A 22,848-nucleotide genomic window follows, 5' to 3' on the forward strand; every position below is an offset into this window, starting at 1 on the left:
ACTATCTTGCCTCCCACCTTGGCCAAATCCTTGACTGGAATCGCAACAAAACGTTCCAAACTTTGGGTGCAAAGCGAGCAATCCCAAACACGCATACCCTTGAAAAGTGCCTTGTGGTGCTTTGGGGACTTGCCAGCAGCACTGAAATCTCACCCGTTCATAGTGACCACGCTGAAACACAGCTACCTAGCGACGGGCCAGGCTTCCCTAACGACCCCTACTTTCCCTCTGTTTCCCATACTCGGTCACCCGAAGTTTGAACCAGGGTTGCTTCAATCAGAATACACCACCCTCAGAGACTCTAATAGGGAGCATGCGGCGGGGTTTGTGACCGGGGGGGGGGGGGGGAGTTGGCCCTCCATAATGAATCTGACGGACTCAACAGGGACCTTTCGGTTACCCTTCTGGAGAGCGGTGCAGTTGCACCACTTTCTGCATTTTATTACCAACCCCCAGGACTATTCGCAACCACAGACTACGTTTGAGGATCTTTATACGGGCACTGACCAATTGGCACATACCCTCTCCCAAACAAACATACTCCCTCCTGAATACTCCTTTAGTTCAGCAGCAATTGCCCTGCCTTTCCAAGTGGGAGAGGGATTTAGGATGCAAGTTCTCCCCCCCACAGAGTCAGCGTATTATCACTTTAGCACTTAAAACCTCCATCTGTACTAAAATACAGGAATTGAATTTCAAACTCCTCACCCGCTGGCACCTGACACCTTCCAGACTTCACAGGTGCTTCCCCTCCTCCTCTGACCGATGCTGGCATTGTGGAGAGGAGGAGGGCACATTGATTCACATTTTTTTTGGTCATGCCTTGGGCTATCGGACTTCTGGAGTGAAGTCCGTCGTATCACATGAGTTCACAGAACTGCCTATTCCGGAGGAGGCTGCATTCTTCCTCCTACACCATTCCCGGATCCCTATTAAGACATACAAAAAGTCTTTGCTGAGACACCTATTAAATGCAGCAAAATCCTGCATCCCTGGGCAATGGAAGCAGGGATCTCCCCCTTCCATCGCACACTGGATTAGAAAAGTTGAGAAGATAAAGCGGATGGAGGATCTGGTCCTCACGTCTCAAAATAAACAAGAAGTCTTTAAAAAAAAACTTGGGACAAATGCAACTCCTTTGTCTACTCCAGTGAAGGCTACCGCCTCCTATTATCTTAGACTCCTTGCTAATGGGCCCATCGGTTGCCGTTGTGTCTCACCCCCTTCTTTCTCTCCCTCCCTTCTTTCTCTCCCTCCCCCTTTTCTCTACTCTCTCTCTACCTTACATTTCTGTTTCTTCTCTTCTTTAATGCTCTTTAGAAAATTAGGACCTCTACCCTCTCCATCTCTGCAGTGTCTCAGATGATACGGGGACAGCTCTGGATGCTATGCAAATTAGGGACGTTGCCCTTTGTTTATGTCTGGATATACTGTGATCGGTGAGATATACCCCTTTTTGTTGTAACTGTATTTAATCTAAGCTGTGGCATTATGTATACTCGATCTGTAATGTGGGGACCCTTTTTTCCCTTTGTTTGGAGTTGAATAAAGTTTATATTTGAAAAAAAAAAAAACTGCCATACCCAGTAATACTCTGCAATACCCAGCCATAGTTGGTAATACCCAACATTACCCGGTGATAATCTGCAATACCCAAGTATACTCAGCCATACTCGGTGATACCCTGCAATACTCGGTAATATTCAGCCAAGCTTGGCTGTACTCAGCCGCTGTATGTTGCCAGGCTGTGGAAGTTTCACACACGTGTTATTGCCGTACTCAGGAGGAGTAGGAGATCTATTTTGGGATGCCATTTTTGGTATGTACATGCTATGTGTTAGAAATATTGTATAAATGGACAACTTTGTGTTAAAAAAAAATGCATTTTAACCACTTCCCGCCAGCCGTCATATGACGTCCTTGAATTTGTGCGGGGATATCTGAATGATGGGTGCAGCTACAGGCATCATTCAGATATCAGCTGGTGATTCTTTACATAATAAGAACCATCATTGCGTCTGTTCCGCTGCTTGATCGTTCTTACAGGAGGCGAGGGGGACGTCTCCCCCTTCCCGCCGCCCTCTGGTGCTTCTACCGACTTGCCAATACGATCAAAGCCAGAATCTTTTTTTTTTTATTTCAGGCTTCCCAGCCTAGAGGTGAGATATGGGGTCTTATTGACCCCATATCTCACTGTAAAGAGGACCTGTCATTCCATATTCCTATTACAAGGCATGTTTACATGCCTTGTAATAGGAATAAAAGTGATCAAAAAATTTATTTTTTGGGGAAAAAAAAGTGTCAAACTAAAATAAAGTCCCCATGTGCTCGCATGCAGAAGCGAACGCATACGCAAGTCCCGCCCACATATGAAAACGGTGGTCAAACCACACTTGTGAGGTATCGCTGCGAAACGTTAGAGTGAGAGCAATAATTCTGGCCCTAGATCTCCTCTAACTCAAAACATGTAACCAGTAAAAAAATTGAAAGCGTTGTCTATGTGGATTTTTAAGTAGCGACGTTTGGCGCCATTCCACGAGCGTGCGCAATTTTGAAGGGTGACATCTTTTTTGCTGAATTTTAGGTCTTTTTTCTTTTATAGCACAAAAAATAAAAACCCAGCAGTGATTAAATACCACCAAAAGAAAGCTCTATTTGTGTGAAAAAAAAGGACAAAAATTTCATGTGGGTACAGTGTTGCATGAGTAATTGTCATTCAAAATGTGAGAGCACCGAAAGCTGAAAATTGGTCTGGTTATTAAGGGTGTTTAAGTGCACAGTGGTCAAGTGGTTAAGGAAGAGACTGCTGCATCTACAGCTGGCATGCGCCATTTTTTAACGAACATCCATGGGATATAAAAAGGTAAACCCTCTCAGGGGGAACAAAAATATGGTCAGGATGTTCCCAATCAGCATACACCGCCTGTTCCAATAGGGGGTGTAGGGGGAAAGCCTGTGCAGCCTGAAGACACCTCTTAGATCTCAAAGAGGGCCAGGGGAGCTCAGTCACCTCTGCAAGAGGCAACTTAAAGGCAGAACGAAACATTTCTGTCAGAGTCCGGATCAAAAGCCTCTGCAACTGAGAGGCAGACATCAATTGGATAGCTACTTGTCCAGATTGCTCAGAAGCGGACTCACCCGCCAGGCCCTCCACAGAATCCTGAGCTTTAAGCTCTTCCCCATCCTCAACCAATTCCTGCTCCAGAGTAGGAGGCTCCGGGGAGAGGGATCTGTCATGCCTTCTTGCCACCCTGTGGAATGGAGGCAATCATGCCAGCAATCTTGTGCTCTGGCTAGGGTCAAGGACAGTTTATCCTTGGTGATAAAGGGTGAAGTAGCAGCATTGCCTGTAGGCACAATACCGGATAGGCTCAGTGGCTCAGATTGCCCGGAAGCCTCTGGTCCTTCAGGGGATACAACACTAGAAGGCAAACCTATATCTGATAGAACAATTAAGGACAGAACAATGTCGTTAAGAGGAGCCCTACAATATGATAGAAAAAGCTTTATGAATCAGTCAAAAAAAAAAAGATATCGATGCCCTGGGAGATAGAGTGTAATATGTAGAAAACAAAATGTGCAATTTTAGGGATGCACACAAATGAGCTAGTTGACGCACATCTGGAAGATGAGATTAAAAATCTCAAATTAAAAGTGACCAACATCGAAGACAGATCCAGAAGGAATAAATGTAAAATTCTGAGGCATCCCAGAAAATATAAAACCTGCAGATCTGAATCGTTAAAAGAGCTGAGATCTACACTAAGGCCCCTTTCACACTGACGTTCCGTTCAGGCCCGCCTGTCAGTTTTTCAGGCGGACCTGAACGGGTGCTCCATAGAGCTCTATGGAGCGTCGGATGTCAGCGGTGACATGTCCGCTGACATCCGACCCGCTCCGATCCGAAAAAGTGTAACGGAGGAAAAAGCTATTTTTCCATCCGTCTGCGGATCGGATCGGGTGACGACGGGCACTGTGGTCCGTCGTCATCCGATCTCCCATAGGGGAGAGCGGCGCTGTGACAGGTCTGTCCCTGCGCAGTGTGCAGAGACGGACCTGTCATCTCCCTGCTCAGCGGGGATCGACGGAGTGATCCCCGCTGAGCAAATGGATATCCACGGGGCGGATCAGAACTGATCCGCCCCGTGTGAAAGGACCCTAATTCCTGCAATTCCACAACAGGAGTTGGTGATAGGCCATGCACACAGATTACCTAAAAACTCACATATACCGGAAAGACTGCCTAGGGATGTTATTGCCAAAATCCATTTCTTCCAGGTAAAAGAGCAATTAATGCAATATGCACGGCACAATTCACCTCTACCAGATCCATACGCAGGAGTAATACTATATTCAGATCTCCCACAAGCAACAATACTAGCAAGCAAAAATCTAAGACACGATTACAGAAATCCTCAGAAACCATAATATCAGCTACAGGTTGGGTTTTCATACAAAAATAATTAAAGCTCAAAGGAACTCCTTATAACATCACTAACATGGAAGAACGCCTGAAACTTTTGAAAGAGTGGGGCCTACTACCAATAAACAAGGAGAATGCCTATGACGAAATTCTACTGTGGAAAAAAAGACAATAAATGGCAAACAAATAAAATTATATAATTCCTCTCCTACCAAAAGGAACTGCTTTTTCTTATAAATCCATATGGTTATCCTGTTGCAACCATCCAAAGAGCAAGAATTACCTTCCTCAGGAAATGAAATCACTCAGGGAACTCCATTTCTGGGAATTTATTGTTCTCAGTTGATTTATTCCTTTATATTATTAACCCCAAAAACCAGTACATAGGAGTATACATGCAACTCCCATTTTATTATGTGCTTTTTGTTCCTTCCAACATTTTGTTCTATGGTCTGAACTTAAAGGGGCTGTAAAGCTTCGTTTTTTTATTTTCTAAATAGGTTTCTTTAAGCTAGTGCATTGTTGGTTCCCTTACCTTTTCCTTTGATTTCCCTTCAAAATGTTTTTTTTTTGTCTGAATTTCTCACTTCCTGTTTCTCCTCAGTAAACTTCACACCATTATCCGAGCTTTGTTTAGTCAGCCAGAACAGCTTACTGAGGAGGAACAGGAAGTGAGAAATTCAGACAAAGAAAAAAAACATTTAGAAGAAGGGAAATCAAAGGGAAAGGTACAGTGGGGATCGAAAGTTTGGGCACCCCAGGTAAAAGTGTATTAATGTGCATAACGAAGCCAAGGAAAGATGGAAAAATCTCCAAATGGTATCAAATTACAGATTAGACATTCTTATAATATGTTGAAAAAAGTTAGATTTTATTTCCATCATTTACACTTTCAAAATTACAGAAAACAAAAAAATGGTGTCTGCAAAAGTTTGGGCACCCTGCAGAGTTAATATCTTGTACTGCCCCCTTTGGCAAGTATCACAGCTTGTAAAACGCTTTTTGTAGCCAGCCAAGAGTCTTTCAATTCTTGTTTGAGGTATCTTTGCCCATTCTTCCTTACAAAAGTGTTCCAGTTCTTTGAGATTTCTGGGCTGTCTGTCACGCACTGCTCTTTTAAGGTCTATCTATAGATTTTCAATAATGTTGAGGTCAGGAGATTGTGAAGGCCATGGCAAAACCTTCAGTTTACGCCTCTTGATGTAATCCCCCGTGGATTTTGAGGTGTGTTTAGGATCATTATCCATTTGTAGAAGCCATCCTCTCTTTAACTTCAGCTTTTTCACAGATGGCATCAAGTTACCATCCAAAATTTGCTGAAATTTTATTGAATCCATTTTTCCTTCTACTCGCGATATGTTCCCTGTGCCACTGGCTGCAATACAACCCCAAAGCATGATTGATCCACCCCCATGCTTAACAGTTGGACAGAGGTTCTTTTCATTAAATTTTGTGCCCTTTCTTCTCCAAACGTACCTTTGCTCATTCCGGCCAAAAAGTTCTATTTTAACCTCATCGGTCCACAGAACTTGTTTCCAAAATGCCTCAGGCTTGTCTATATGTTCATTTGCAAAGTTCAAACGCTGATTTTTGTGGTGAGCACGTAGAATAGGTTTTCTTCTGATGACTCTTCCATGAAGACCATATTTGTACAAGTATCTCTTTATAGTGGAATAGTGTATCACAACTCCAGTGTCTGTCAGATCTTTCTGGAGGGATCATGCAGTCAAACGTGGGTTTTGAATTGCTTTTCTCACAATCCTGCGAGCTGTTCTGTCTGATATTTTTCTTGGTCTTCCAGATCTTGCTTTAACTTCCACAGTTCCTGATGCCATTTCTTAATTACATTCCGGACAGAGGATATTGACATCTGAAAACACTTTGCTATCTTCTTATAGCCTTCTCCAGCTTTGTGAGCGTCAACTATTTTCAGTTTCAGTTTTCTAGACAACTGCTTAGAAGAACCCATGGTGCTGATTGTTGGAGCAAGGTCAGAGGAGTCTGGCCAGTTAAAACCTTTGAGATTGACATCACCTGGTCTTCCCAGACAATGATTGAGAACAATCCATGACACTGGCAGGTCTCATCTTTGCAAAGGGGGCAGTGCATGCTATAAATTCTGCAGGGTGCCCAAACTTTTGTAGACGCCATTTTTTGGTTTTCTGTAATTTTGAAAGTGTAAATGATGGAAATAAAATCGAACTTTTTTTGACATATTATAAGAATGTCTAATCTGTAATTTGATGCCATTTGAAGATTTTTCCATCTTTCCTTGGCTTCGTTATGCACATTAATACACATTTTTACCTGGGGTGCCAAAACTTTCGATCCCCACTGTAAGTGAACCAACAATGCATTGCTTAAAGGAACCTATTTAGAAAATAAAAAAACAAACCTTTACAACCCCTTTAACTTTTCCATCAGAAAATTACAAGGTACAGCACTGCCATCTACTAGACGAAAAAGGATACAATATGAAAAATGTAACTAATTCTTTAATCCCTTCAAATTTTTTAATCATGAACTGCTACCAACTTCATGGGTCTTAAATTCATGTCATTTAAGGCAAAATGACTCACTCATTCAAAAGAAAAGCTCTCTGGATTGACATTTTAAAATTTGACAGTGACATCGTATGCATACAGGAATCTCATTTTGCAAAGGATAATGCTCCAAAATTCACTCACCAGAATTTCCCACACATATGTCTCCAACAATTCCAAGAAGAAAGGAGTAATAACAGCAATAAAAAGACTGTGTCCTTCTTACCCCTAAACATCAGAACTGACACTCAAAGAAGATGCATCATACTAGCAACAATAGAAAATACTTTTTTCTCAGAAAAAATACGTTTATTAACCGATTCGCGCCGGCCCTATAGCCGAAAGATGGCTACAGATCGGACGCCATCTGCCGGGAGGCCGTCCCTGGACGTCCTCCTGTTTACTTCCGCAGTGCGCGCTCCCGGGAGCACGCATCAGGGAAGTTCTGTACTGGCCGTGTCCCTCGGACACAGCCAGTCACAGATTGCTGTAAACGGCCAATCACAGCGGCCGTTTACAGTGCGATCGGCCTATACAATGAGAGATGATCTCATATGTAAACATATGAGATCATCTCTCAACGCCACTCTCCCTTCTCACACAGACAGCGTGTGAGAAGGGAGAGATGAACGGCTGCAGTGGCCGTAAGTGAAAAAAAAAATTGAAAAAAAAAGTAAAAAAAGTGCCATCCGCCCCAGTGCCACCTGCCCCCAGTGCCACCTGTTAGTGCTATCTGTCCCCAGTGCCATCTGTCATCAGTGCCACATAGTGCCATCTGTCATCAGTGCCACAGTGCCATCTGTCATCAGTGCCACATATCAGTGCCATTTGTCATCAGTGGCACCTGTCAGTGTCACGTGCCATCAATGCCACGTATTAGTGCCACGTATTAGTGCCATCTGTCATCAGTGCCACGTGTCATTGTCCTGGTGCTCCAGGGCCTTCAAAAGTGTAACAGGTAGTCAACAAGTTAGATGTGTAATAGAACACGTGATGGCGGTCTTTATGTGGCCAGGCTGTGAAAAATTCCCACACGTGGTATCATAATACTCAGGAGGAGTAGCAGAATGTTTTTGGGGGTGTCATTTGTGGTATACACATGCCATGTGAGAAAAATAACCTATTACAATGACAATTTTGTGGAAAAATAATAAAAAAATAAAAAATCTTAATTTTGCAAAGAATTGTGGGAAAAATGTGACAACATCAAAAAGCTCACCGTACCTCTTACTAAATACCTTGGAATGTCTACTTTTCAAAAAGGGGTCATTTGGGGGGTATTTGTACTTTCCTGACTTGTTCGGGTCGCAAGAAATGAGATAGGCCACCAGTACATCAGAGGAGATCAATTTTGTATGATTCGCACCACAGCTTGTAGACTCTCTAACTTTCACAAAGACCAAATTATATCCACTAATTTGGGTTATTTTTACCAAAGATATGTAGCAGTATAAATTGTGGCCAAAATTTATGAAGAAAAAATTAATAATTGGCATAATTCTGTCACAGAAAAAGAAATATGCGTTTTTTTTCAAAATTTTCAGTCTTTTTTCATTTATAGCGCAAAAAATAAAAACCCCAGAGGTGATCAAATACCACCAAAAGAAAGCTCTATTTGTGGGGGGAAAAAAAAAGGACAAAAAATTAATTTGGGTACAGTGTTGCATGATTGAATAATTGTCAAAGTGTGAGAGCACTGAAAGCTGAAAATTGGTCTGGGCAGGAAGCGTGTTTAAGTACCCAGTTGTCAAAGAACTCAGTTTACAAAACGTCAGAGAATTCTAGTTCCATCAAATCACAGTGTACATACATCAATTATTATCTCTACATCACTATCTAGGGCATGGTAATTTCAGCGTGCATTTTGTTATTAATGTAGCCTATAATCCTAAAAAAGGCCAGCTGCTCTAGCTATGGACCAGCAGTGTGACCTTGCGTTTTAAATTTTTGTAATTTAACAACCCAGTAACCTATCAAGTATGATAGGCCCGGTGAGTTTAGCCAAGGTGACCACTGATCTTCGAATTTGCCAGGGCATCCCCTCTGTTGGAATATAAATGTTTCCAACCTTAATGTACCTCCCACCTATCCAATCCATTGCCTAAGCGAGGGGGGCTTGGTCGCCTTCCATCTTCAAAGGATGAGCAGGCGTGCCTGAAACAGGGCCCTTGCAATGGGTGGTTTAAAGTTGACCTCCAGGGAGAAGTCATCTAGGATGCCCAGTAGGCACAGTTTGAGTCAGTCGGTATGGAGACTGATAAGGCTTTGTTGATGGTATTCAGGACCCCTGTCCAGTATAGGTGTAACTTGGGGCAGCGCCACAGCATGTGGATCAAGTCCCCATGGTCTCTCGCACATCTCAGACAGACACTCAGAGTCCGGTCTTATAGCCGATCTGGCCAGCTTGGCTGCCATGTAATACACCCTTAATATAACGTACAACTGAGATAAGCACTGTGCTACATTTAGGGATGACATTTGTACCACCTGAAGCGCCTCCTCCCACTGTTCCCCCTCGAGGGTGCCCATGTCATTCTCCCACTTATCCATTGTCTTTATGGGGAACCCTGTCAGGAATACCCCGAGAAGCAGTTAGAAATAAGGCTGGTCACCCTCCTCCATGTATTGAAATATGGGGGTTGGGGATAGAGTCCACGGAGTCCTACTGGTTTGATCCCTTATCGTGTGTTATAGCTGAAGGCAATAGAAGTGCATCGTCCGTGGGAGCCGAAATCACTCTCTCAAATTGGAGAAGGTGCTCAGTTTACCTGCTGTAAAAAAATGTGACATAAGTGTGCGACTCTGTTTCCTCCACTGAGCCCCACACATCAGTATTTGTAGTTCCAGGTAATACCTGTTCCATATTGGGCTTTGTTTGGCGACACCTTCTACTTCCTGCAACTATCTGGCCTAGTTCCAAACTTTTTGGACTAGGGTATATGTGGGGACACGCTTATTGGACTTTGAGTAAGCCAGGGCCTCCCAGTCCCTCCGCTGCATCTGGGATCCCTGTAACATGGCTCATCAGGGTTCTATTGGGGTCTGCCATGGTGTGGCCCTCCCCGTCCAGCGGGGTAAGGGCCGGGCCACGTGCTGCAGCTGGGCTGCAATGTAGTAAAGCCATGGATTAGGCAAAGCAAGACCGCCTCGTCTTTGGGTTTCTGAAATTGCTCTGGGCTTTATTATGCAAAATATTTCAAGGGGAACCACCATGGGGGTGTTGTGCAGTATATAGATGAGCTGGGGCATGAAAATCATTTTAATAAGGTTGACTCTTCCTAGCAGGGAAATTTTTAGTCTTGACCATACTTTTATTCTGACATGGATTCATCCCAGTAGTGGTAACAGGTTAAGGGGGATGTACTCTAGCATTTCCGGGGTGACGTGAATTCCTAGATATTTAAAAACGAGGTTATCGTTATTTGGAGTGCCGCGTGGTCCAGGGCATTTGGGTCTGCATCTAGTACCATTAGGGAAGATTTAGTCCAGTTGATCACCAGTTCGAAGTACGTTCCAAATTGCACAATGATAGACATTGTTCTCAGGGATTCTGAGGTGTCTCCCAGTAACAGCATTGTGTCACCTGCATACAGCATGATTTTCTCTTGCAGTTCCCCAAATTTGAATCCCCGAACCTGTGGATTAGACCTGATCAGGGCAGCCACTGGCTCAATTGCCACTGAAAAAAGAAGCAGGGACAATGGGCAGCCCTGACGTGTCCCCCTATGAAGCCTAAAGGGCGGGGAGATGTGTCTTGCCTCTCTAATAACCACCTGTGGGGAGCTATAAAGCAGCTTGACCCAGGATAAAAACATGTCCCCGAATCCAAACGTACCCATAACTGACCAGAGGTATTGCCGTTCTATGCTGTTGAATGCTTTATGGGCATCGAATGACAGCAGTGCCCTGTTCCCCATATTATCTGGCTGGGCTTGAAGGTTAAGGAAAATTTTATAAAAGTTTATAGTGGTGGATTTTTGGGGGATAAAGCCTGATTGGTCTGAGTGTATGATGGAGAAGATCACCTTGTTAAGTCGAAGGGGCAAGACCTTTGGCAGGATTTTGATGTCACTTTGTAAAACAGATATTGGCCTATATGAGCCCAGGTCTAGGGGGTCCTTCCCCGGTTTCAATATAAGGACAATATTCGCTCTCGGCATGGATTCTAGTAAGCTTTCACTGGTCCTAGCTGAGTTAAGCACTATAAGAAGATGGGTCAGGATGGACTCGTCATATTGTTTGTATATTTCAGTCGGGAGGCCGTCATCTCCTGGGGATTTAGAGTTAGGGGAGAGAGCGATCACCTCCTGTAGGTCCTCTATGGTAATACGGGTGTCTAACAATGCTTTTTGGGAAGCAGAGAGGCAAGGTAACTATGGTCTTCAGATATGTCTCCAGTTGTGCCTCCATATAACCCGCTCTGGACCGGTAGAGGTCCGAGTAGTACTCAACCAGCTCTTGCATGATTAGGTTAAGAGTGTTCACGATCTTCCCCTGCTTTGTGCAAAGAGCGCCAATCGACGGGGAGGTCTGGGAAGACTTCACAATCTTTGCCAGCAGGCGGTCGGTCAGTTCCCCCTCCTTTTTGTCAGCTACTGATCTGAACCACCGCCTCCTGCGCCGCTAGCCATGCCTCCCCGTTTGAGTCACTAGGGTCGTCAGTAAACCTCGACTCAGGCGGCTATCCAACTGTTCCGCTTGTTCCCCTTGTGCCCTTGTTTTGGATTTAATGTTTGTCACTGCCCTAATGAGAGAACCCTTCATGGGCGCTTTAAAGGCATCCCATGCAGTGTTAGTATCAGGGTGGTCCACATTACGCTCCCAGAATTCTCTAATTGCCTCCAGTAGGCCTTCAAGTGAAGGAAGTAGGTTGAACCAAAAGGCATTGAGTTTCCAGGGAGCCCTTTGCAGGGTCGTGGCCGGTTTGGCAATTAATTAGATCTGCCAATGTATTGGATGTCCTGTATGAAGCAGGACGTTTGGGCTGTGCATAGGCACAAATGCTGGACAGGGACATGTGTCTTTGAGAAACATGAAAATTGCTTCTGCAGTGGGTTGCGGTCCTGCCATGGGCCCAACCACCCCACCTCCTTAGCAAACTTCCGCAGCACCATCCAGGCAATTTTGCGGTTGTTAGCCGGGGGCAGATGTTTGTCTAGGATGGGGTCCAAGTAGCAGTTCAGATCCCCCACTGCTATTAGTGGAAGATCAGGATGGCTTAATTGAAAGGCCAGGAGGATTCTCAAAGCCACAGAGTTAAAGGGGGTTGGGATATATAGAGCAGCTAAAATACATTTCCATTGGTACACTTTACATAGTAGGATAACATATCTCCCTTCAGTGTCAATCAATTGGTCATACACCTGAGAGTCTACCAACCTGTGCACTAGTACGCTCACCCCCCTGGAGTAGGAGGCGTGCGTAGAGTGATATCTCCCACGCAGCCAAGCATAGTTTACACATTTTAATTTATTTATTTCATTTACTTATATAGCGCCATCAATTTACGCAGCTCTTTACATATACATTGTATATTCACATCAGTCCCTACCCTCAAGGAGCTTAGAATCTAAGGTCCCTAACTCACATTCATACATACTAGGGACAATTTAGACAGGATCCAATTAACCTACCTGCATGTCTTTGGAATTGTGGGAGGAAACCGGAGAACCCGGAGGAAACCCACGCAGACACAGGGAGAACATGCAAACTCCAGGCAGGTAGTGTCGTGGTTGGGATGCGAACCAGCGACCCTTCTTACTGCTAGGTGAAAGTGCTAACCACTACACCACTGTGCCGCCCATACACATGATACTGTTTCTGGAATCAAATGAGTCTTCTGGAGGCAATAGATTGTCGGAGTGTGTTTCCCAAGAACACCATAGTGCGTTTTAGTGGGTCCTGGAGACCTCTAATTTTCCAGGACAATATGGGGACAGTATTCATTGGTAAATATGGATATAGTCACTAATGAGGCGGTAAGGGGAGGTCCAGGCCTCATTCTCTGGGTGTAACTTGCTCTTGCGTGGCCACTAGTAGAGCGGCGGTAGAGTAGCCTTCAGTCATGCACAACATTGTGGTATAAGCACAATGGGTAGAGGTGAGGTAGATATTTTTGGAACCGTAGCATCGGTTTGATTTGACCACGAACTGGATAATTAAGCAAAGAACTTTGGTGTCATCATCACACAAGGGACTGGACAAACTGTCGCCTGCATAGAAAAGTAAGGTGGAAACCCAAACAACAAACTTAGGCTTTTTCCCGGTTGGCATATTTGGCATGCTTTCCAATTAAGTTTGTGTTAATCACACAATTCACATTACTCACAACGATGGGTGGGATTGTTGCCATTTTGTGCTGGAAACAGAATAAAGATGGTGGTCATCTTGCTCACCTCTCTTTGATGGGCCTTGTGAGTCGCAGTCAGCCTCTCTCCCCTGCAGCTCTCCTGGTCTGGCAGATGGTGAGTTCATAGGCATCTATCAATGAGGACGCATCGGTCGCAGATTTTTAGAAGTGTGCTTGACTTGTGCCTGTGATGAGAAGTCGAGCTGGGAACAGCATGGCATACGGTGCTTGAAGCTGCTGAAGTCACCTCTTAATTTCTGCGAATCTCGCTCTGCATCTCTGCACTTCTGCTGAGTAGTCAGGGTAAAAAGATGTGTACCTCAGTAAAAGTGATATTGCGCCTTTCCCTTGCTTGGCAGAGTATGATTTCCTTGTCCTTGCAATTGAGGAGCTTGGCCGGTAGCGTGCGGGGTGAGTGGCCAGGTGGGAGAGGTCTGGATGGTACTCTGTGGGCCCTCTCCGCTGAATAAAGTGAAGTGAAAGCTTCCCTCCCAAAGATCTCCAGCAGTCATTTTTCCACTAATTCTGTGGGGTCCCTGCCCTTCTTTTTCTCTGGCAACCCCACTATTTGCACATTGTTTCTCATCATGCGATTTTCGAGGTCAGATTTGATCTTGTTTGCCCTGGGCAATCTAGCTGTGTTCAGGGAGTCCCTGAGCAATGGGGCTATTTTATCTTCTGTGTCACTGATGGGTCCCCCTGCCGCGGTGGTGTGTTCTCTTATCTTCCGATTGTCATGGCGGATGGAGCCAAGTTCCTCCTTCATGCCCCCAAATTGCTACAGATGCTGTGCAATTGTGCACCGCTCTGAGAATGTCAGCCAGAGTGGGTTGCATGGGCTCTTCTCCCCAACTCCCCCCCCCCACCCCCCATGTCTGGTTTGCCAGAGTCCCTTAATTCAGCTTGGGTCTGTGAGCTCAGCTCCCCTGCTAGGGCTGCATGCAGTATGGCTGAGGTGGCATCCATGTCTTCCTCCCCTCTCTGTGTTGTTTGCCCCACCATCTTCTGTGTATATCATCTCATGTCCCTGGGGGGGATGTCTTTCCCGGTCTGTTTGGCTGTTTTGGGAGGCTTACTCACCTCTACTTGCCAGCTCCTCGTGAGGTCCTGGGGAGCGACAGGCCGGTGCCATCTTGGAAATCAAGCGGGCCTCCGGTCTCCATCTGTTTTCGGGTTATCATTGCTGCCAGGGTGTCTGGAAGAGGTGCCAGTGCCATCTGGGGTAGGTCCTGCAGTGTTTTGTGCCGAAATCCAGTGTTTTAGACAACCAGGAGAAGGATCTGTGGAGGATTATGTGCGGGAGCGCTGTGAGACACGTCCTCTCACATTCCTCTTGGCCACGCCCAACTACCATAGAAAATTCGGACTATACTATCATCAATATCTATGCATCCAACAAGAATCCTCATCAATTCATAAAGAAAATTCTTAAGCACGGAAAATACAGAAGGGTAAACTTATATGTGGGGACTTCAAAGCACCACTAGATCCCTCCATGGGCATCTCTATTCAGAGTCACACCAACAGAACTGAACTAAACAAAATTCTTTCTTTCTAATGAAGACATGTATGATCCCTGGAGGTGTTTGCATTCCACCAAAAAAGGGATTATACATTCTTCTCTCATGTTCACAAATCCTACTCAAGTATTGATTATTTTATCACAGACAAATTATTTATACTATTACTATAAATGTAATCAATGCTTAGATCCACAATATATCATGGTCTGATCACGCTCCAGTAACAATGGAAATTAAAAAATAGGCCAAACTTGTACTACTAATTCTATATGGGAGGAACAGCACTTACAACCTCGCTCAAAAAAACAAAAACACATTTGTCCCTGATGAAAGAAAACCTTACAGACTTCTTTGTATTTAATGATGAGGACACCACATTATGGTGTTCTCATAAGGCCTTTGTTAGAGGCCTCCTAATACAATAAGCCACCAGGGAAAACAAAAAGAAATACAGTGAAGTAAACTAAATATTGAAATATATTTCTATACTATCTTAAAAATCTTAAAGATTCAAATTTAGCACAACTAAATATTCTAAGAGCAGATTTAAGATCAGATAGAAGACCATGATAAATACATGAAAAGATTGAAACTAAATTACCATTCCCAAGGCAATAAAGCAGGCAAACTATTGGCTAACCATAGTTACATAGTAGGCGAAGTTGAAAAAACACAAGTCCAACCTATGTGCATGATTTTATGTCAGTATTACATTGTATATCTCTGTATGTTGTGGCTGTTGAGGTGCTTACCTAATAATTTAAAAAAACTATCGCTGCTCCCCGCTGAATCTACTGCCTGTGGAAGAGAATTCCACATCCTTACCACTCTTACAGTAAAGAACCCTCTACGGAGTTTAAGGTTAAACCGATTTTCTTCTAATTTTAGTGAATGGCTGCATGTCTTATTAAATTCCCTTTCGCGGAAAAGCTTCATCCCTATTGTTGAATCACCAGTACAGTATTTGTACACTGAATTCATATCTCCTCTCAAGCGTCTCTTCTCCAGAGAGAATAAGTTCAGTGCTCATAACCTTTCCTCATAACCAATGTCTTCCAGTTCCTTTATTCATTTTATTGCCCTTCTTTGGCCTCTCTCCAGTTCCAGCACATCCTTCCTGAAGACCGGTGCCCAGAACTGGACAGCATACTCCAGGTATGGCTGGACCAGTCTTGTAGATTGGAAGAATTATCGTTTCATCTTTGAATTGAATCCTCTTTTAAATGCATGCCAATATTCTGTTTGCTTTGCTTGCAGCAGCTTGGCATTAGATGCTATTGCTGAGCCTGTCATCTACCTAGATTTCCCCAGAGGTTATCCTCCAAGTGAGTAGTTTGCATTCATATTTTTGATACCCAAATGCATTATTTTTAATTTTTCTACATTAAACCTCATTTGCCATGTAGTTGCCCACCCCATTAAATTTGTTCAGATCTTCTTGCAAGGTTTCCACATCCTGCAGAGAAGTTATTGCCCTGCTTATATTGCTATCGACTAAACAAAATCAACACAACGCCAAAACAAAAATAAATAAGATAACTCACCATATCACAGGTAAAAACAATCTACTACCCTCAAGAAAAAGCTGACCTCTTTTCAGGATATTACAAATCCCTAAATAATCTTTGGAGGACAAAAACACACCCCCAACCTACATCTAAAAACATATCTAATTTCCTAAAAACAAACCTTCCAGAAATAAATCCCAAAGATAAAGCATCACTCAACAATCCAATCTCAATAAAACTGCCAAGGTTATCAAATCTTTATCCAAAAACAAAGCTCCAGGCATCGATGGACTATCAAGAGAATATTACCACCATGCTTTTAGTGACATACTATAACCATAATTAACCAAAATATCCCCATACGTTGTGACGATCACAGGGAACGGAGCCCGGCACACAGAGGCATTAGGTGGAGGACCACAGACACAGTGGGGGGACATTGCAGGATCCTGGTGACAAGGTAAGTACACTGCACCAGGATGCTGCAATGCAAAACAGAGTGTGGCTCGGGGTTACCGCTAATGGTACTGAAAATTGAATCCCGAGCCACACTCGGAAAAACCGCCAGGGAGGTTAATAAATGTAAAACAATTGTCTGGAATAGCTAAGCAATTCGAGTGCTTCTAGCCATTTAAAAAATTACAAGTAAAAATCCGGTATTTTCTGCCAGAAAATCACTTAGACCCCCCAAAAATTATATATATATATTTTTTTAGCAGAGATCCTAGGGAATAAAATAGCGGTTGTTGCAATATTTTATGTCACACGGCATTTGCACAGAAGTCTTTCAAATGCATTTTTTTGGGAAAAAAATACACCATTTAAAAAATAAAAATAAAATAAAAACAGTAAAGTTAGCCCATTTTTTTTTTTTTTTGTCCAAAAGTTTTGACTACCCGTTTTTATTTAATATATAGGTTTTTTTTTTTATCTAGATCATACATACAAGTAAACTGATTGGAGGTTTGTTTTGTTTAATAAATGTTTAAAGCGGGAGTCCGCCGGGACTCCGCGTTTTTTTTTTTTAAAAGCCAGCAGCTACAAATACTGCAGCTGCTGACTTTTAAAATAGTGACACTTACCTGTCCAGCGAGCCCGCGATGTCGGCACCCGAAGCCGATCTCTAGATCGACACTCGAGTGCTCCCTACTGCGCATGCGCGAGCCGCGCAGCGCAATGAGGACGGTCCCCGCTGCCTCTGGGATGTGTGTGTTTCCCAGCAGGCAGCGGGGCACTTGCGGAAGGGGGCGGGCACTTGCGGAAAGGGGCGTAATGTACGCCCCTTTCCGCAGAGAGCTAGCCCGGAAGTGGGTGCAGTTACCTGGATTATCCAGGTAACTGCACCCCCCTCCCCCCTGAAAGGTGCCAATTGTGGCTCCGGAGGGGGGGAGGAATCCGATGAGCGGAAGGTCCATTTTAGGGTGGACCTCCGCTTTAAGTGTAAGAAATTTTCTGTATCACTTATGAAGGCTGCTTTCACACTGGAGCGGGCAGACGTTGATGGTAAAACGCAAGTTTTAGCGGCTCTTTACCATCATTTTAGCGGTGCTATTTGGCTGCTAGTGGGGCACATATAACCCAGCTAGCTGCCAAGGAAGAGGTTAAATGCGCCCATGAAGCACCGCTGCCAAATCGCATTGCATGCGCTTCGGCAGTGGTGCCCATTCATATCAATGGGCAGGAGTGGTGGAGGAGCGGTATACACCACTCCAAACGTGCTGCTTGCAGGACTTTTTTTTTTTTAAGATCCTGCCAGCGCATCGCCTCAGTGTGAAAGCACTCTGTCTTTCACACAGACTTCAGGGGAGCCATTTTGCAGGCACTTTACAGGCGCTATTTTTAGCCCAAAAGCGCCTTAAAAAACGCCCCAGTGGGAAAGGTGTGTTAGATCAAGGGGGATTAAAAATAAATAAATAAAATAAAATCGGCCTAACATATCGGCCCAAAAAAAATCGGCATCATATATCGGCTATCGGCCGCCATGATTTCTAAATATCGGCATCGGCCAGAGAAAAACCCATATCGGTCGACCTCTAATTAGAAACCAATCTCCGCCTACAGATAGTTCCCATTTGTGGCGGGCGAACATGGTTTTTCAACTATATGACCAATATCGGTTATCCTTGTCATTTCAATTATTATTATTTTTCAGTTTTCATTACATACTCTCTAATTGTATGTTATTCTATGGCTTATATAATGTGGAAAGTAATACCAAAATAACTAATCATTACTGACGGAATGTTCATCTTAAAACCAATAAAAAGTTGAAAGTAATATAGAATCACAGACATTTAAAGAGGAAGTAAACCCTAATGGGTTTACTTCCTCTTTCATTCCCTGCAAAGGCAAAGCATAATGGACTACTATGCATCGCATAGTAGTCCATTATGTGTCACTTACCGGACACAGGCGCCAGGGATGTCACCGCTGTCCCCTGTAGTCTGGCGCATCCATCTTCTCGGTGGGTCTCGCTGCTCAGCCGCTGTCATTCGGCGAAGCCGCGATTACGTCACTCCCGCGCATGCGCACAGGAGCCGACACGCTCAGTGCGCCTGCGCGCTGCTGTCTACAACGCATGCGCCGTAGACAGCTGTGCCTGTCTTTCGGTAAATATCTCCTAAACCGTGTAGGTTTAGGAGATATTTCTTGGACCTACAGGTAAGCCTTAATCTAGGCTTACCTGTAGGTCAAAGTGTGTTGTAAGGGTTTACAACCACTTTAAATTATAGTGTTTTTGTTTAACGGGATGGTGCACATTATAATGCGTGTGGATAATTAGTGCTGTATTATTTTTATTAATTTGGTACTCAAATTGATACAGCAGCTGGGGTGTGTTATTGAAGACATGAAATGGTCATAACATGTGAGACACTACTGGCCTTGAGTAATGAAGCAAATTGCTCCCTTTGAAGAAAGTCATCCAGGCAGCCTACAACAGGAATACCTCAGGAACGCAGCAGCCCAGAACAGGAGCCGAGACCCTGGTGAACACTCTGGGACTTGTTTGCAGCCTGAATGGCAGACACTTCACTTCAAACCACAGAAACATTTGTTGAGGTGGAAAGATCAGAACGTTTAAGCATTATTAATATCCTATAAATAAAAATAATAGGCAGCACTACAAACGCTTAACTTTTTGATTTTCATACATTTCCAAAAGAAAGCATCATATAGAGACATAACCGAACACTAGAGTATGTTTCGATGTAAAAGCCCCTTTCCCAACCGAGAGGAGGATCCCACTTGAAAAGGGAGTTTTCACTCCAAAACATTGCGATTCCTTTGTCCTGAGCGTCCGCATGCCAGCTGAAGGTTTTTATCTATCCATGTTCACAGATGGTTGGTTAATATACTTTTAGCCTGGATCTCCTCCTTGTTCTAATGAATATGCAGATGATGTTAGCAGCTAAGAGTTTGACTTTGTCTGGATAGAGGAGCTGCGGGGAGATTTTGTGCATGTACTTTGATGTGCCCAGTTGAGAATCACTGACCTGGCCCTGTATACAGTAGCACCCTGCCAGTCCACATGGCAACATATTTAAGTTTGGGACCTGTTGGCTTGTTGTCCTTCCCTCATAATCAGTGTTTTGGGACATACTTATTGTAATGGAGATGAAGATACTCTGTGTCTGGGATATATAAGCAAGGGATTTTTAGTTTACCTGTAAAATCCTTTCCTTGGATTAAACCACAGGCCTCAGATATCCCACCTCGCTGCCTTTGTGTTTCATGGATTGCTACAAAAACTAAAGCCTTGGTTAATGTGGAGGGATTATGCCTAGGATGGTACTCCATCTTTTTGCCAGTGTCCAATCATCTGAAGGTGACAGCATAAACCTACTGTAATGGAGATAAAGACAGCCTTTGTCCTGAGATGTACAACAAAGAAAGTGCAGTCATCCTTTATGAATAATAAGTTATGATTTTTCTTTTAAAGACATACAATGACCCAACCCTAACCCCCGCCCCCCTCCCCAAGACAAAATATCTAACCTTAATCAACTTGTATCTTTCTAATAAACGACACAACATTCTGGCTTCCAGCTTCCCCACATTCATTGCCAATCTTATCTCTCTTTGTGAAATTCCATTTGTGCCTTGATTTTCAACTGCAAAGAAAAAGAAAGAAAAAAAAATATATACATTGTATGAAATCAAAGTCACCAAAATAAAAACAAAACAAACAAACAAAAAAAAACAGCATTTAGTATTTGGATACACAGCTGAGTAAAGTTCCAGTGAAGATACCACAACACTTCTGAGAAGGATTCAACTAAAAAAAAAAAAAATAATAATAATGTATCCAACAGACTTTGGCACTATAGGAACAATACACCTGTGTAGAAGTACACAGTGTTTTGTATATGTTTTCCAGCTTACTAGGTTTTCCAAGTAAATCTAAAATATTACATGTTATTTGTGTTCTTTTGAGTAAGATGGGAGGATTCTCGCATGGTTTTTAAACTGGTACATATCCTCCTCAGCAGTGCTAAAACAAGGCCAACATTTACAGGATTCAAAAGCTGAAGCTGAATGCGAAAAATCACCCATTTCTCATCAGAAGATTCAGTATGAAATTGAAAATCAGACATTCCAAATAGGATTTCTTTTTAGCTCACCAGCAGAGCTCTTGGAACCTTTTGTCATATAATAGAAGTTTAATTGTAAAACTAAGATTATCCACTTCAGCCCCGGAAGGATTTAACCCCTTCCTGACCAGATCACTTTTAGCGATTCGGCACTGTGTCGATTTAACTGACAATTGCGCAGCCATGCGACGTGGCTTCCAAACAAAATTGACGTCCTTTTTATTCCCACAAATAGAGCTTTCTTTGGTGGTATTCACCTCTGCAGTTTTAATTTTTTCCGCTATAAACGGAAAAAAAACAAAATAAAAAAAACATTATTTTTTACTTTTTTCTATAAAAAATATCCCCCAAAAATATATAAAAACTATTTTTCCCCCCTCAGTTTAGGCCTATACGTATTCTTCTACATATTTTTGGTTTAAAAAACTTTTATTGATTAGTTTGCGCAAAAGTTATAGCGTCTACAAAATAGGGGCTAGCTTTATGGCATTTCTATTAACAATTTATTTTTATTTTTTTACTAGTAATGGCAGCGATCAACGATTTTTATCGTGACTGCGACATTATTGCGGACCCATCGAACAATTCTGACACATTTTTGGGACCACTGGCATTAATACAGCTATAAAATTGCATTGATTACTGTAAAAATGTCACTGGCAGTGAAGAGGTTAACCACTAGGGGGCGGGGAGGGGTTAAGTGTGTCCTGGGGGAGTGTTTTTAACTGTCTGGGGGATGGGCTGTGTGTGACACGACACTGATTGCTGCTCCCGATGACAGGGAGCGGATGTGTCCTGTCACTAGGCAAAACAGGGAGATGCTGTTTACATCGGCATCTCCCAGGTCTTCAGCTCCGTCAGGCAGGCACGCACACGGCGGGAAATTCAAAGTAACATACGGGTACGTTACTTTGCCCAGCCGTGCCATTCTGCTAACGTGTGTATATATATATATATATATATTATATTATATACACACACATACTCACAGCGGTAGGCAAGTATTTATATAGAGATAGGTCAACACATTAAAACACAGAAACAAATGAAGAAAAATTTACTCTAATAATTACGGTTTCCATTAAGGCCCATTCACACTTCTGTGTTGTGGTAATGAACATGGGTCTATGTGTGGTACCATTCATTGCGAGTGGCATCTCAAACACACTGTACAGTAGCAGACAACACAGCGCATAAAAAAGGGTTGTGTGCTTTTCTTTTGTCTGTTGCAGTGCATTGTTAGTTCATTCAAAAGAAATTTTGGAAGTCCATTAAAATGAGCGGGCTGCTTTAATGCAGAAGCATGCGTCCAGGGGTCCCCATTGCAACCCAGCCCCATGCTTCAGGCACCCCGTGCTCCCCCACATGCCTGAATAGGAGGGCAGCATCATGTAGAGAAACCAATCCCTCCATTTAGCCACTGAATACCCACTTCTCCCCCTCTCCCTCCCACAGACATTCAGCAGCTGCAAGAGGTAATTGGAGGGCATCAGTTCCTCCACATGCCACTTCATCGTTGTCTTGCTGCCCCAGGCTCCTGTGTGCTTCCCTAGCACCCCTTTGCCCCTTCCTTGCATTAATGAATAGAGTATATATAATATCACACACACAGTACTGTGCAAAAGTTTAATGCATGTGTGAAAAAAATGCTGTCGTTAGGAATGCTTTCATAAATAAAAGTGTTATTAGTTTATTTAATTGAACAGAAGATAAATCCAAATCTAGTCAATATTTGATGTGACCACCCTTTAGCTTCAAACCAGCATCAATTATTCTAAGTACACACAGTGCTTATGCACAGAGTTTCTGATGGACATAAGCTGCCTCAAATTCTTTTGTCTCTTCATGTAAACCCAGACAGACTCAATGTTGAGATCTTTGGGGTCAAACCTTCACTTTGATCACTTTCA

The 22,848-nt window shown here is 43.3% G+C and overlaps 1 protein-coding gene across 2 annotated transcripts in view; it reads right to left on the bottom strand.

The window, feature by feature from the left end:
- GTF3C1 (general transcription factor IIIC subunit 1) overlaps positions 1-22,848 on the bottom strand; it is a 377,991-nt gene that overhangs the window by 262,388 nt on the left and 92,755 nt on the right. For both annotated transcript variants that reach the window (XM_077448810.1, XM_077448811.1), the window contains exon 8: positions 20,343-20,458. In XM_077448810.1, the coding sequence (XP_077304936.1) occupies positions 20,343-20,458 (116 nt within the window). The remainder of the gene's footprint in view (positions 1-20,342; positions 20,459-22,848) is intronic.

This window comes from Lithobates pipiens, unplaced genomic scaffold, assembly GCF_037356315.1.
Source record: "Lithobates pipiens isolate NorthernLeopardFrog02 unplaced genomic scaffold, aLitPip1_a1.2 Scaffold_22, whole genome shotgun sequence".
Lineage (NCBI taxonomy): Eukaryota > Metazoa > Chordata > Amphibia > Anura > Ranidae > Lithobates > Lithobates pipiens.